Source organism: Pipistrellus kuhlii, unplaced genomic scaffold, assembly GCF_014108245.1.
Source record: "Pipistrellus kuhlii isolate mPipKuh1 unplaced genomic scaffold, mPipKuh1.p scaffold_m20_p_10, whole genome shotgun sequence".
NCBI lineage: Eukaryota > Metazoa > Chordata > Mammalia > Chiroptera > Vespertilionidae > Pipistrellus > Pipistrellus kuhlii.
In genome coordinates this window covers 39,612,881-39,628,916 of record NW_023425405.1, presented here as the reverse complement: position 1 = coordinate 39,628,916, position 16,036 = coordinate 39,612,881, and the positions used below count along the sequence as shown (strand labels likewise).

Here is a 16,036-nt window from a genome sequence, read left to right as displayed (position 1 = left end):
GGGGATGTCGGCAGTTGGACATCCCTCTTGCAATCTGGGTCTGATGGCTCCTAACTGCTCACCTGCCTGCTTGCCTGATTGCCCCTAACTGCCTCTGACTGCCAGCCTGATCATCTTTATCTGCCCTCCCATTCTGGCATAGTTGCCCCCAACTGTCCTCCCCTGCTGGCCTGATCTTGCCCCCCCACGGCCCTCCTCTGCTGGCCAATTTGGTTTTGATTGGTCGGTTTCAATACTAGTCAGTGTCAGGAGCTCTGAATCATAGGCAGCCATTGGCTCACCACAACACCCACATTTGGTTCTGATTGGTCAGTTCCTATGCCAGTCAGTGTCAGAAGCTCTGCCTTCTAGGCAACGATTGGTTCTTCACAGCACCCACATTTGGTCCTGATTGGTCAATTCCTATGCCCGTCAGCATCTCAGGGCCTATCTCTGGGCCTGATCAGAGAAGCAGGACTTAACAGCAGCCCAGGGAGAGGCCCAGAGAGAAAGAAAAGCCAGGCGGCTGAGGAAGCTCAGAAAGAAAAAGGGAGAAAGAGAGGCAAGTACTGATCCACAGCTGCCACTGAGGCTGTGGATCAGACCCTGCCTCTCTCTCTGGGTCTCAGCCCTCTGGGTAGTCAGTGCTAGGTTGCCAGGCTATAGCTGGGCACTGACTGAACTAGGCACTGACTGAAGGACTTCTGGGTTGGTCAGCATTCAATTATGATCCATCATTAAAACCCTGGCCTTTTATATATTAGATTATTCTAAAAGCACTTGCCAACACAATTAGATAAGAAAAAGAAATGAAATATAAAATAGCAAAGAAAAAGAGGTAAAATATGGGTATCAGAAACCTTAGAGAATCAACTATAAAATTATAACATTTTAAATGAATTTGGTCTAGATGTGTTAGATAATATGTAGAATACAGTCATTCTCACATTTTGTTGGTGAGAGTTTAATTGGATACAACTTATAGGAGGATATCTTAGTAACAATTATCATAATTAAAATGTGCATAAGCTTTGACTCAACAATTTGATTTATTCTTGTACTTACACAAAACAAATGACATAGATACAGAATATTTATTGTAGCTTTATTTGTAATAATGATTAGAGGCAAGCACCTGTGAGTAGAGGCCTGGTTAAATAAATATGATATGTCATTCAACAGAATGTTATATAGTCATTAAAAAGAATAAGGAAGCTTTCTTATGTTGAGTATGGAACTACCTCCAACCTATAGGAGTAAGCAACAAGAGGAAGATATAAAACCATATGTAGGGGGAAAAATGGGGGAAAAAAATTTTCCTTTTGTGGCCTATATTTAAATACCAAAGTAGCTACCAAAAATGGTTACCTCTGGAAGTGGAACTGGACGACTCAAGAAAAAGGGTAAGAAGAAAAAATTGTTTTTTCTTTTGCTATATGATTTTTGGTACTAATTGTTAGTAAAGCAATTGAAAAGTAGTCACAAAATGAAAATGCTAGAAACAACAAATAATAACAGAAAATTCACTGCTTCCTAAAGAAATGGACAATAATTTTTTACAAATTCTTTGGTGGCTGTGTAAAAAACCATCCAAAGCTTAATGACTTAAAACAATAAAAATGTATTATGTCTCATAATTTGGTGGGTTAACTGGGCCCCACTGGGCAATTCTTCTGCTCACAAGGTATAAATTGGATCACTTAGCAGCTGCACTCAGTCAAGAGCATGGCTGCTGCTGGAATACACAAGATAGCACCTCTGCCTCCAGGACCTTTCCTGCCCATCATTCAGGAGTCCCATAGCTACTTCACAGCATGGCAGCTGGCTTCCAAGAGCACACAAGCAGAAACCACCTATATTTGAGGGCTTAGACTTGCAACTGGCATACTGTCAATTCCTCTACATTATACTACTGGTTAAAGCAAGTCTCGAGACCAAAATAGACTCAGGGGAAGGGAAATAGACTCCATCTCTTTAAAAACTTTTTATTAAGTTTTTACAGAGAGGAAGGGTGAGGGATGGAGAGTTAGAAACATTGATCAGTTGCCTCCTGCACACCTCCTACTGGGGATGTGCCTGCAACCAAGGTACATGCCCTTGACCAGAATCGAACCTGGGACCCTTTAGTCCACATGCTGATGGTCTATCCACTGAGCCAAACTGGTTAGGGCATAGACTCCATCTCTTAATGGCAGGAATGACAAGGAATTTGTGGTCATCTGTAATCCACTGCAGACCTCCATATTGGCTCAGCTCAGATCATTGCGGTTATTGCAATAGGTATTTAGGAATTACTCCTTGAAGTGCTAATAAATCTGGGTCAGAGCATCGTATGCAACTTCTAATAGCTGCTGTTTTCTGCTGTTTCTCCAAACAAAATAGTTCAAGTTCTGGTCTTAGAAAATTTAATGTGATAGACTCTTAAAATTCAAGAGCTGTTTTTTAAAAAAACTATTTAAAATTCTGCTGGAATTTATATAGGTCTGTTTTGTAGATACAAAGATCAGGTGGCATATTTATAAAACTAGAGAAAGTAGGCGAAGTGAATTTTAATCAACCTGTTTTTAAAAAAGAAAAGCCATTATATTTCTGTAAAGAAGATGAGTATATCTGGAAGGAAAAAAAAACAACCATAAATTAGAGGTGTCAACTAGCTCTATTACTAAGAGTAGAGAAGAGCCCAGGAACACGGCAATGCCTTATTGGCCTCCAGGAGTTTCAGTGGCTTCCTGGGAGGGCCGATGAAAGAGACCTGGGACTGGAGATAAGACGTCCAGTCCATTGGAAGGAAGAGATGCTATTGGGCATAATCCAGACTTCTCATCGGTTCTCTACTGGGTCTTACGCTTTCTTACCTCTGAGGTTTTGCAGACATCATTCCTGTTTATCACAATGCTCTCCTCTCTCCTGCCCATACTTTTCCTGTTGACTCAACTAATTCCTCTTCATCCTTTAAGTAATGGGATTATAGCTTCATTCCCCAAATTAGGTCAAGTGCAAGTGCTCTTGGGGAAATTCCTACTTCTGTTTAATTTTCCAGAGGCTGCCTTACTTCTTCTCTGGGGTCTTGACCCCCAACAGCCATGTCTGTACACAAAAACCAGCTTCCCTGACTCTGATCAATTAGTCCAGAGGTAGACACTACACTCAAGATGGACCAAAAGCATTCTCTGTTGGGCTGAAAGATTTGGAGTATTGATAACTAAGTCACATTGATGAAGCACATTAGAAAGAAGGTCCATAAACTTTTGCCAGAGAGGTGGCGATAATTTGAGTCTTGCACCTATTTATCTCTTTCTTGTATCTTCTTAGACATCTCTATGACTTTCCCATGCAATCCTTTGTTTGATAAAGCTATACAGACTTGCCTATAATTCCCAATCAAAGACAACACAAGCCCTAGCCCATTTAGCTCAGTGGATAGAGCGTCAGCTTGCAAACTGAAGGGATCCTGGGTTCAATTCTGGTCAAGGGCATGTACCTTGGTTGCCAGATCCTCCCCAGCCAGGGCCCTGGCAGGGTACGTGCAGAAGGCAACCAATCAATGTGTTTCTCTCACATGGATGTTTCTCTCTGTCTTTCACTCTCTCTTCCACTCTCTCTAAAAATCAATGGAAGAATATCCTCGGGTGAGGATTAAAAAAAAAAAGACAACATAATATATACCAACTAGAACGAACTCATGCATATATGTATAATAAATGATGTAAGTATTCGCTCTCTTTCTCTTTTCAGTGCTAGAATGAAGGCTCTGTGAAGACAGGGGAGATGTTATACCTTGCTTGGGATTATATCTTGAACACCAAGCAGAGTATTGGGCACGTGATAGATGCTTCATAAGTATTCGCTGAGTGAATAAATAAATGGAAATACAAGGCTGATGTAGCTCTTTCCGAAGTACCCGGGAAATAATGAGACTTCATTGTGGCTGGGCAGGAGGATTAAGGGACCATCATGCCTTTGGATTACAAATCGATAAGAAATGCTTTGAATGTAAACCCTTGATTGAATCGCTGAGGGGTCCACAAGGCTCAACCTTTGGAAAATATCCTATATTATTGATAGCAAAAAGATTAAAGTATGAATTTCCTGTTTACCTTTGGATGCCAAGATCAGCTGAAATCACTTTCTTACCATAGACAGAAAAACCTCTCTAAATGCATGCTGGGCAGGAGCGGAGGATGGTAGCTCCGGGCAGCAGTGGGCCCTGCGGGGCTGTGTGGCCCATCACTGATTGGCGAGAAGACAGCTGTGTAACAGGAAAAATGCTGTCAGTCTCCTGTGGTCGATGTGTGAAGTCAGAGCAGCCATGACAGCCATTTGCAGCAGGAAATAGCCAGGGCTGGATGGAAATGAGGGGCTAGAGGAGGCCCCATTTTCTGTCCACTCCAATTCTCTGGAAACAGGGCAGAGAGGGTTGAAATTTCAGTATCCAAATGGTTCTGCAGCCACAGAGTTCTGGGGTGGCCCCCAATCTATTAGCACATCCAGGCTGGCGTTCCAAGGGTGACACTATCTTAGCTGCATGCTGAGGTTTTCTAGCAGAAAGTAGGGAACTTGTAGGACACAGGTTTTTAATTCACTACAGAGGTGGGTCGCTTTGCAATTTTGTACTTTTTTGTAGGAAATGAACCTACCAGACAACTTGGTCAGACATATGAAAACTGAGTTATAGAAATAGGAGCTTCGTATTTCTGTGCATTAGCTAACTCCTTTCCAACTGCCTCACAAGTGAGACAGCCACTTTGCAATGGACTGTGTATGTATTGATAGCAGGCCCAATTCTGGATGCAAAACATCTCTGAACTTTGGAATGATATCCAACTTCTAAAGTCAAAGACGAAAGCCTGATTTGCCAACATTCACAATACTGTAACTAACCCTCCAGCCTTGCGACTCACCTCATTCTTCTTGGGGAAGGTTCCAGCTCTGCAAGTCCAAGCCTGTCCAAACCTGCTAGGAAAAGGCTCTTTCAACGCACAGGTGTCTATGTAGAAGTGAGACATTTTGTTCAATTGCTGTGGGTCTGAGACCGTCAAATCTGTTTAGTAACAGTTTTATCTAAAACATTTCTTAATATTTGGTAAAGATCCGTAACTTTAAATTTTTGCTTAACAATTCTTAAACAGCTTTACTGTAGTTGGCTAAGGAGAAATTACATAATCCAGTGGTTAAGCTCCTATGGGACAGTCTTGGTTCAAATCTCCATTGTCCTGTTCATTTGGGTGTGGCCAGTTCCTTATTCTTTCTGAGCCTCACTCTCCTGTGAATTGGAGATACAATAGAGCATTTCTCATGAAATGGATGTGAGAATTTACAAGCACATGGTACATGTTACTATGATAGCTATTTTTAGCCCTGTAATAAGAAATAAAATTATTTTATAAATTCAGATGATTTAGTATGGTGGTTTTTAAAAAACTGCTACCAATTCCTTGACACTACTCCATTGGAAGTGGTGTCTATATCCCCATCACTTGAATCTGATCAGGCCTGTGACTTTTTTTTGACCCTGACTGTGTGGGCAGTGACACTCTGTGACTTCCAAAGCGAGGTCCTGGGAGAGCATGCAGCTTCTGCCTTGCTTGCTGGAACACTGAGCTGCCAGGGACCAGTCTCCCTGGAGAGGCCACTGGCAAGCACTCTGGGTGACCGCCCAGCCTAGGAGGAGGCATTTTGGAAGTGGATCCTCCAGCACCAACTTTTCTAGCTCTCAACGGCCGGCCGCTGTCACCCCCCTTGCTGCTGGAGTCCACCCAGCTGAGTTCCAAAGCATTCCTGCTGTCCCTGTCCATATTCCTGACTCCATGAACAATGAACATAATAGAATATTATTTTATGACACTAAATTTGGCATAATTTTGGCATACATAACTATAGATAGATGGAACCTTTAGAAAATCATGGGTTTGGGAGTAGTAATGAGAGAAACGGAGGATAAACCATATCAGAATCAGCAGATCCAATCTTGATCTGTGTGCATATTTTTCAAATATATATATATCAATTTGTAATGATGACAACATGTTTACTTTCTTCTTTCTAAACTAAAAGTCCAGTGTTAACCTGAAGGATCTGCACAAATAGGATGCCATATAAACAACAGCAAGGCCCCGAGGGAAACACACTAGTGGTGTAGACAGAGTCTGTTCTTGAGAGAACTGAGCGGAAATGAAAGCTAAATAGGAAAGCTCTCGGTTTGCAGGAGTGGGGAACCATTTTTCTGCCAAAGGCCATTGGGATATTTATAACAGTATTCCCCGGCCATACAAAAGTATCAACTTAAAAATCAGCCTGCTATCTTTGGTCAAACATTTCATTAACTCACCCCTAATGCCTTGGCAGGGCCAGACCAAATGGTTTCGCAGGCTGGACGTTCCCCACCCCTGGAGCAGATCCTGACTGCGCTCCAACCTAACAGATCAATATTGCAGAGATTCCTAAAAGCAACTTGTTGAGGTGATCTTATCAAATGCACTTGCCTACTGATTTAGATTCTGACTTTATTTTATTTATTTTTACTTCTTATTGAATGTGTTGGGGTGACAAAATCTAATGAACAAAATGAACTAACAAGCAAAATAGAGACAGACTGGAAGAGAGAAAGCAGACTGACAGCTTTTTTGGGGGGGAGTTAGGGGTTGGGAGGGAATGAAGGGATTGAGCAAAAAGAGAAAAAACAACAACAACCACCACACCTCATAGACAATAGAATGGTGATTGCCAGGGGAAGGGATGGGAGGGAGAGGAGGATGAGGGTATGGGGAGAAAATGGAGACTTGGGCTGGTGAACACACAATGCAGTGTATAGATGATGTGTTGTAGAATTGCACATTTGAAACCTGTATAATTTAGTTAATATTCTGACGTTTATATGTAAGCACTCTTTGTTGTGATCAGAATAACAGTGTATTAAAGCCAGCAAGATACACAATGCCCATTAGATTACCATTTTAATTTGATAAGTGAGGAAATTCACGCTTAGTAAAGCAAGAAAACTCATCATGATAAAAGAAAAATGGTGCCTTTTACCCAGCCCCAAAGAACATGCAATGACCAGGCCTTTCTTCTGATACAGAATAAATGTAAGAATGGCAAGTACATCCCCTAAAACAATGGTCTTAGGAGACCCTGCTAGCTGTTCTCAACCTTTGGGACGTAACCCACAGGTTGAGAACTGCTGCTGTAGAGCCTAAGACCATCGAAAAACACAAATATTTACATTATGATTCATTAACAATAGCAAAATGATAGTTATGAAGCAGCAATGAAAATAATTTTATGGCTGGGGGTCACCACAACATGAGGAACTGTAATTAAAGGGTCCCGGCATTAGAAAGGTTGAGAACCACTGCCCTAAAATATCATCCTGGACCAAATTGCATCACAGGAAAGCTATGCATTGAGTCCCTTTCCTTGCCTACTTAACAGAAACACCTTCCTCCATCTAAGATGCATCAATATATCCTGGGTGGGATAAGAAATGGCCACCTGTCCATGTCCTTGGATGTTTGATCTCCTTTATACTAAAACATCCAAATAATTGTCTTAAAGCATGGCAGAATTTTGCATTTTCTAAAAAACTTCCTTTAAGTTACAAAAGCTGTGTAATTTATCTTGTTTTCTCTGGCGAGCTGCTGTGTTAATTCATGTGGTAACGACATTTGAATTCTGGTTCCTCCAACTGTGTGAGCAAGTCAACTTCTTACTGGTAAACCTCCATTTCTGCGTGTAAACTCAGCATCATATTCTTGCTACCATCATGTAGCCACACACTAAGGTCTGATGACAATGTTAAGAGGGGGAAAATGGCTTGTTTTCTTTTTTAATTTCTTTTAAGTATTAAGATCTCTCCAGCCTTAGAAGTTTAATAAAGTATAAATAACCTGGTGTTTTCATTACCCTGGCCCAAGAAATGATGTCAGATGGGAAATGGCAAAGCCTGGTTGTACGTTTCATTTGTTCTTAATCCAAAGATATTGCTCTAAGAAGAACTTGTACTGTACTTTAGAAACTGTGGTTTGACTTCCATGTTACCTTCAGCCAGAGGATTTCAGATTAAAGCAAGAGAAACAAAATGAAAACAATTGGGCTCTGATTTTAAAAGCTGTATAACATTATTTCCTTCATACAGACACACTCAAATGTCAAGTCGTGCAGATGGTAGAGCAGAAACGCTCGCTTATAGAAGCACCAATTTTACTTGTTCTCTTAAAAACTTCTGCACCAAAAGGATTCCAAACTCAGTTCCTCATATCTCAGCCAATGTAAGAGGCCTCTTTCAGCTCAAGAAACATAAGGTTTTAATTTACAAGGGATCATCTATATTTCTTTCCCAGGGCCTCACAGAAGGACTACATTTTAAATCCAATTAGGTGCCTGTATGTTTTGCAAAAGGTTTCCCAGATAATAATAGTATATACTATTTCCAATTGCATAACAACAACAGCAGTAATTAAAGCAGAGTCATGTGCTAGTTCTTTACCTCTAGTCTTTCTGAGGCACTGAGAGTTAAGTAGTAGCTTTAGCAAAAATCTTCTTTAGTTAACCTTTGAATTACAAGAAAATTTTGGATAATTATTACCCTACCTTGTTGAGAATAATTTAGTGATGATGGTGATATTTTTTCCTTTTGTATTTCTATTTTTTAAAATGTGTTTTCTGAGATCTGTGTAAAAGTAATCCTGATATATATTATGACCTAGTGAACTGACCATCTATATTAAATCTTCCAGTCTTTCCATGTCTAATATGTAAATTCTAACAAATGATGGCTGACTCTCAAAAGATAAGTTAACTTAGGATCTTGATATGAATCAGCCAGAAGTGCCTGTGAGATAAAAGTCAAGATAATCAAACGTACCATCTCTCTTGATAAGTTGTTTTAAGGAAAGCAATGTATATTTTTAAAAGATGTATGTAAATGAACCCAAGAACTCTCTCACCAATGTCAAGGACAGATTTGTGTAACAATGAAGAAAGAAGACATTAGGTTTTGGAATTGTACCAAAGACAAGAATTAGCTGATGTAGAAATTCCTGGGTTGGAAATTCAAGAAGAAATGAGACTGGATAAGCTCAGGCAGAGTGACACCTAAAGCACCTCTATCATAGACTCCTAGGTGAGGGAGTCGCATAGTCTGAACTTTCTCTCTCACTACCAGCTCCCTAACCCAGCAATACCCTTCACTAGGAAAGAGAAGAGTTAGAAACTCAAAGCAGAGTAGACCAAGCTCTCACTTTTCATTTCAAACACACAAAAGTGATACAGAAGTGAGAGTCCAACCTTATAAAGTTTAGTTTCAAGATGTTAGGTTTAATCCAGCAATTCTCAAATTGTATTAGTGCATGAGTATCAAGCTAAATATTTAGTGTGTGTGTGTGTGTGTGTGTGTGTGTGTGTGTTCCAAGTGCATAGATATATTCCAAATGTAGGGAATACTAGGTAAGATAACGTTTAAAAAGGGTTCTTTACCTAACCACTTCTCAGAGATTTTATTAAGCTCCCATGAGTCTCCAATAAGGACAAAGAGTATGGCCTTTTTCCAAACTTATTTGAACAAATTTATTTCACAGAGCACCTTTAGGGAACCTATTGCATTTCACAAAATACAATTTGGAAAATGCCAGTCTAACTTGTCAGTCCCAAGCATTGATACTCCTACCACCTCTGTCCAAGTGTAGGAAACTATGTTAAACACTGAGGAGCTGCCACAACCTGCACCCAAAAACCAAAATTTCTCCTATAATTTCCAGGAATGGACATGTTCACCCAATGGAAGTCCATGGGTTTTGGTCAGACACAAACCCTACTCTGGCACTTACTGGCTGTAGGACCTTGGACGAACGACTTAACTGCTTTGGTCCTTGGTGTATGGGATGATGCTCCAACCTACTGTGCTACCCAGCCAGGGCCAGGAACACTTAAAAACAAATATATATTTTATACATTTACTGAACCTTACTGAACCTATTAATATTTGAAGAACAATTACACACACACACACACACACACAAACACACAAACATATATATATATATATATATATATATATATATATATATATATAATCTTCAAATTATAATTTGAAGAACAATTATATATATTAGCTGGAACAGTGTCATTTTGTTTTAACAGGTAGAGATATGACTACACATTCTTTAGAGACACTAACATGCATGGTGATGAAATTCACAGTGTTCTGCTAATGTGCAGTTCAAGTAATGTTGCCACACTCAAGGTGTTTGCCCCCTGGGGTGTTCTATTAAAGAATGAGATGCGGTTGTAGTTAGGTAGTTTTATTTACTTGCAGCAAGTAAACAGGGAATTCACACCCAAAGCTGTCTCTCTGAAGGGTGTTCTCAGGTTTTTCTCTCTAAATATATAGTATTTAGTTAATTACATTTTGATTCCTTCTTTGCAGTTGGCTACCCTTACCTGATTGGGTTCTGCTTGAGCTCATCCTGTTACAGCTGCCTCTGCAAAATACTGTGCTGTATTTTAGCATTTAGCAAGAATAGCATCCAGTAAGAACCGCCCAGACCTGGAAACCCTTGTCCTCTCTAACAAGCACACCCATCTTAAGTAGTGACCTTCCTGATTAGACTAATCTTCATGCTTTTTGGTGACAGTGGTTCCCTCTTTCACAGTCATCTTCAAGCCGCCCCTTGCTGATCTGGGGGAGAAGTGACCTTTAGTAGCTCCCTAATTGTCTGTCTATATAATTAAGCCCCAATTTTTTTTTTTAGCATGGACTAAAACGTTCTCCTGAGTTCCCCAAAATATCTCAGCCACTCTTACCCTCCCTGCACACACACACACACACACACACACACACACACACACCACCCTTTGAGCAACTTAAGCAATTCTGAGCTCCTCCTGTCTTTTGCACCTTCCACTCACCTCTTCATCAGAACCCTCCCTATCCTTTCCTTTCCGCAGGCTGGCTGCTTCCCAGGTGCTCCTTCAGCTTGAGATGGGCCCTTGAATAACATCTACAAGTCTGTGCCCCCACAGTACTCTGCCCTTGGCTGGGCCATGTCTTGTTGACCTCTGTACTCTTCTACTTAACAGTGCTTACAGCATAATAGATGCTTGGTAAGAACTACTTAGGCAAATGAATGGATAAACAAAAGACAGAAAATAATGGTAGAAAAGTATCTCCAGAAAGTCTAATCATAGGCCAACCATCCTATGTAGGATTAATAATACAATGGCACTTGATTGATAAAACTGAGTCATGTGGTTAAACCGCTTGGGGGAAAAAAAGAAAACACCTTACATAGAAAACAAGGTAAGTCAGCTGAGATGGATTGTGTTGTTTGAGATGAGGAAAGGATATGCAGTATGCTTTTTAGCTTTCAGACTTGTTTTGTTTTCTAAACTGGCATCTCCAGCTTTGCAGCCCAGCCTCTGGCACCGAACTGGCCCGAGCCTGACACTCCCAGAAGTTCCCTCAAGAGCCACGGGCCTCCCGGGCTTTGGGCGGCTCCCAGCAGCTCTCCAGGGCCCAGGCTGGCCGCCAGCCCAGCTGGGAGCCACCTCTGGGATCCTGGGCTGCGAGGAAGCTGGGGGCCAGGGGGCGGGGGTTCTCAACCTCTCTCTCTCTGACTCACACTCTCTCTCTCTCTCTCTCTCCCTCCCTCCCTCCCTCCTCCCTCCCTCCCTCCCTCCCTCCCTCCCTCCCTCCCTCCCTCCCTCCCTCCCTCTCTCTCTCTCTCTCTCTCTCTCTCTCTCTCTCTCTCTCTCTCTCTCTCTCAATATTCAATGGGTAGTTTCCCCTTGCTTCTGTTTCTCACTTGATTAAAGAGAAGAAAAGGGAGTTTGACTACAAGAGGAGTAGCAGACGGCGCATCTGGCTTGCATTTTAAAATGCCATCAAAGTTTTTTTTTTTTTCTGTTGTTCTTTTTTTATTTTATTTTATGTGTATGTGTGTGTGTTGTTTGTTTGTTTTCATTTTTACAGCGATCCGAGGACTTCTCCTTGGGGGAAATGGCGCATCCCAAGCCCGCCCAGCCCTAGAAAGCTCCGGGGTTTATTAGGGCAATTCTTTAAACAAAAACTCCAACAGCCAGACACTCTCAAAGGAAGCCGCGCGCTCCTTAAGTCAAAGGCATCTGTTCGGAGCGCCTCGCTCGGCTTGCCGTTTGTCCCCCAGCGTTCAGAGCAGGATTTTTTAAAACATGAAAAAACGGATAAAAGGAAAGAAAAAGCCAAGTCCCGCGGTCCGCCAACTCCTATTCATTATCTCCAGCAGCATATGGGACCATTCTCCTATTTGTCCTCTCCCTTTCTTCCTTAAAAGTAAAAGCAACCAAGCCTGTCCCGCTCCCTAGCAAACCCACTCTTTGTGCCGGAGCGGTGCCTCCGCGACTACTTCTTCCTCCGCCCCCCGCCTCCCTCCTCCTCCTCCTCCTCCCCCCGCGCCGCCGACTTTCACTGGGGGAAGGAGGCGGCGGGCGGGCGCCCTTTGCGCCGGGAAGCCGGGGCCGCGATTGGGCGACGGTCCCTGAGCCTCCGGATCCGCGTCGGTTTCAAGGCTCCTCCCTCCCGGTGAAAGGCAGGCCGCGGGGCGCCTGGAAACCGGTCCGAGGGCGCGCGAGGGAGAGGCGAGCGCGCGAGTTGAGGGATTGACACAAATGGTCAGGCGGCGGCGGCGGCGGAGGCGGAGGCGGAGGCGCTGCGGGGAGCCGAGGCCGCTGCGCTGCCCAGAGTTGCGCGCTCTCCCCGGCCGCGGCCACTGAGCGCGGCGCCGCCAGCCGGGAGCCAGCGGAGCCGAGGGCCAGGAAGGCGGGACGCGACCCCGGCGCGCCCGAGCCACCAGGGCTCTCCCCGCCGCCGCCCGCGCTTCATGAATCGCAAGTTTCTGCAGCAGCAGCGGCGGCGGCGGCGGCGGCGGCTGCGGGGCGCAGAGCGGGAGACGGGGCAGCGGGCCGTGCGCGGCTCGGCCTCGACGGAGGGCACCGGCGCCGCCGAGAAGATCGCCCCGGCCGCCGCAGGGGGAGCCGCCCGCCGCGCCGCCACCACCAGCCCCAGCCGAGCGGCGCCGCCGCCGAGAAAGGAGCTGAAAAAGTATGGCTGAGGAGGAGGCGCCTAAGAAGTGCCGGGCCGCCGGCGGCGGCGGGAGCTGGGAACTTTGTGCCGGGGCGCTCCCGGCGGCGGGGCCGGCGGCCGAGGGGAGCGGGGACTCTGGCCGCCGCCGCCGCCGCCGCCCCCCAGCCGGCTCCGGGCGCTGGGCGCGCTGGCTGCTGCTGCTGCTGCTTGGGCTGCTGGAAGCCCCGCTGCTGCTTGGGGTGCGGGCGCAGGCGGCGGGCCAGGGGCCCGGGCCGGGTCCGCAGCAGCCCCCGCCGCCGCCGCCGCTACAGCAGCAGCAGCAGCAGCCTCAGCCTCAGCAGCAGCAGAGCGGGCAGCCTTACAACGGCGAGCGGGGCATCTCCATCCCGGACCACGGCTACTGCCAGCCCATCTCCATCCCGCTGTGCACGGACATCGCGTACAACCAGACCATCATGCCCAACCTGCTGGGCCACACGAACCAGGAGGACGCGGGCCTCGAGGTGCACCAGTTCTACCCGCTCGTGAAGGTGCAGTGCTCGGCCGAGCTCAAGTTCTTCCTGTGCTCCATGTACGCGCCCGTGTGCACGGTGCTGGAGCAGGCGCTGCCGCCCTGCCGCTCCCTGTGCGAGCGCGCGCGCCAGGGCTGCGAGGCGCTCATGAACAAGTTCGGCTTCCAGTGGCCGGACACGCTCAAGTGCGAGAAGTTCCCAGTGCACGGCGCGGGCGAGCTGTGCGTGGGCCAGAACACCTCGGACAAGGGCACGCCGACGCCCTCCCTGCTGCCCGAGTTCTGGACCAGCAACCCCCAGCACGGCGGCGGCGGCGGCGGGGGGTACCGCGGCGGCGGCTTCCCCGGGGGCGCCGGCGGCGGGTCGGAGCGGGGCAAGTTCTCGTGTCCGCGCGCCCTCAAGGTGCCCTCCTACCTCAACTACCGCTTCCTGGGGGAGAAGGACTGCGGCGCGCCCTGCGAGCCCACCAAGGTGTACGGGCTCATGTACTTCGGGCCGGAGGAGCTGCGCTTCTCGCGCACCTGGATCGGCATCTGGTCGGTGCTGTGCTGCGCGTCCACGCTCTTCACGGTGCTCACCTACCTGGTGGACATGCGGCGCTTCAGCTACCCGGAGCGGCCCATCATCTTCCTGTCGGGCTGCTACACGGCCGTGGCCGTGGCCTACATCGCCGGCTTCCTGCTGGAGGACCGGGTGGTGTGCAACGACAAGTTCTCCGAGGACGGGGCGCGCACCGTGGCGCAGGGCACCAAGAAGGAGGGCTGCACCATCCTCTTCATGATGCTCTACTTCTTCAGCATGGCCAGCTCCATCTGGTGGGTCATCCTGTCGCTCACCTGGTTCCTGGCGGCGGGCATGAAGTGGGGCCACGAGGCCATCGAGGCCAACTCGCAGTACTTCCACCTGGCGGCCTGGGCCGTGCCGGCCATCAAGACCATCACCATCCTGGCGCTGGGCCAGGTGGACGGCGACGTGCTGAGCGGCGTGTGCTTCGTGGGGCTCAACAACGTGGACGCGCTGCGGGGCTTCGTGCTGGCCCCGCTGTTCGTGTACCTGTTCATCGGCACGTCCTTCCTGCTGGCCGGCTTCGTGTCGCTCTTCCGCATCCGCACCATCATGAAGCACGACGGCACCAAGACGGAGAAGCTGGAGAAGCTCATGGTGCGCATCGGCGTGTTCTCCGTGCTCTACACGGTGCCGGCCACCATCGTCATCGCCTGCTACTTCTACGAGCAGGCCTTCCGGGACCAGTGGGAGCGCAGCTGGGTGGCCCAGAGCTGCAAGAGCTACGCCATCCCCTGCCCCCACCTGCAGGCCGGCGGGGGCCCCCCGCCGCCGCACCCGCCCATGAGCCCCGACTTCACCGTCTTCATGATCAAGTACCTGATGACGCTCATCGTGGGCATCACGTCCGGCTTCTGGATCTGGTCGGGCAAGACCCTGAACTCCTGGAGGAAGTTTTACACGAGACTCACCAACAGCAAACAGGGGGAGACCACCGTCTGAGCCCTGGGGGGAGCGGCTCGCGCAGCCCGGCTGGCTCAGCCCTGTTCCCAGCCTCCCAGCCCTCGGGGCAAGGGGCCCAGCCACCCATTCCAAAACCTTCTTTCCCCACGGAATCCTGCTCCATGCCTCCTCACCGGACCCTTTCGCAAGCTTCTTTGGAACACCGTGGCTCCTGCAAAAGCTCCCGTCCCTGGGGGCGAACGGACCCCGGGGCCCAACTGCCTGGGGGGGTTGGGGGGGGTGGGGTGAACAGACCTCTCTCCCTGGAACCAGGACTGTACGCTTTTATGATTGTAAATAGCCTGTGTAAGATTTTTGTAAGTATATTTGTATTTAAGTGACGACTGATCACGCGATTTCTTTTCCTTTTTTTTTCTCTTTATTTTGTTTGTTTGTTTTGTTTCCGTTTGGATGGTTTAGGGCGGTTTAACCGTGTGAGGCTTTTTCCTTCTTGCCCTTTTTGGAGTCCTGCAGAGAGAAAAACAGAAAAGCGCACCGGCGGGGTGTCCCGCTGGTTCGCAAGCGCGCCCCTCCCGCCGCCCTGCAGCCCGGAGCGCATCCTGGGCTGCAGGTCCGGGTCCCTTTCCACCCCCTTGTTCTGCTCCCTCCCTTTCCTCTCCCGGGTTGAGTTTGGAGATCTTAAGGTACTGCACTTCTTAAAGCTTTCAAGTCTTCCCTGTCGGGGGCCGGATTCCCCAGGTCTGCCCCTTTAACTTCCGGAAGCCCAGTCTTCCCCTGTTAAAGACCCTTCCCCCGGGCTTCCAGGAGGCCCGCGTCGGTGCCCGCCGGCAGCCCCAGACTTCCTGCGCCCGGCCTCCACCGCCCAGACCCTCCCTCCCTCCGTCCACCCAGCTCGGCCAGAGGGTGAGTGGGATAACCAGTGCCAAACTTTTTAAAACTCTCATTTTTGGTGGATGAGCTCATTTCATTCTCGAGTGTCTCAAACCTGGTATGAGTTTTGGCCCGCGTCATGGAAAGATGT

At 47.4% G+C, this 16,036-nt stretch overlaps 1 protein-coding gene across 2 annotated transcripts; it reads left to right on the top strand.

The window, feature by feature from the left end:
- The first annotated feature begins 12,446 nt into the window (after positions 1-12,446).
- On the top strand, positions 12,447-15,175 carry FZD1 (frizzled class receptor 1). 2 transcript variants are annotated; one of them, XM_036429492.2, is made up of 2 exons: positions 12,448-13,337; positions 13,368-15,175. In XM_036429492.2, exons 1-2 carry the CDS (start codon positions 13,057-13,059, stop codon positions 15,052-15,054), a joined length of 1,968 nt encoding a protein of 655 aa, XP_036285385.1. In that variant the 5' UTR covers positions 12,448-13,056; the 3' UTR covers positions 15,055-15,175. The 2 variants fall into 2 exon arrangements, with proteins under 2 accessions (XP_036285384.1, XP_036285385.1); XM_036429491.2 differs by having other exon boundaries at positions 12,447-15,175.
- The last annotated feature ends 861 nt before the right edge of the window (positions 15,176-16,036 follow it).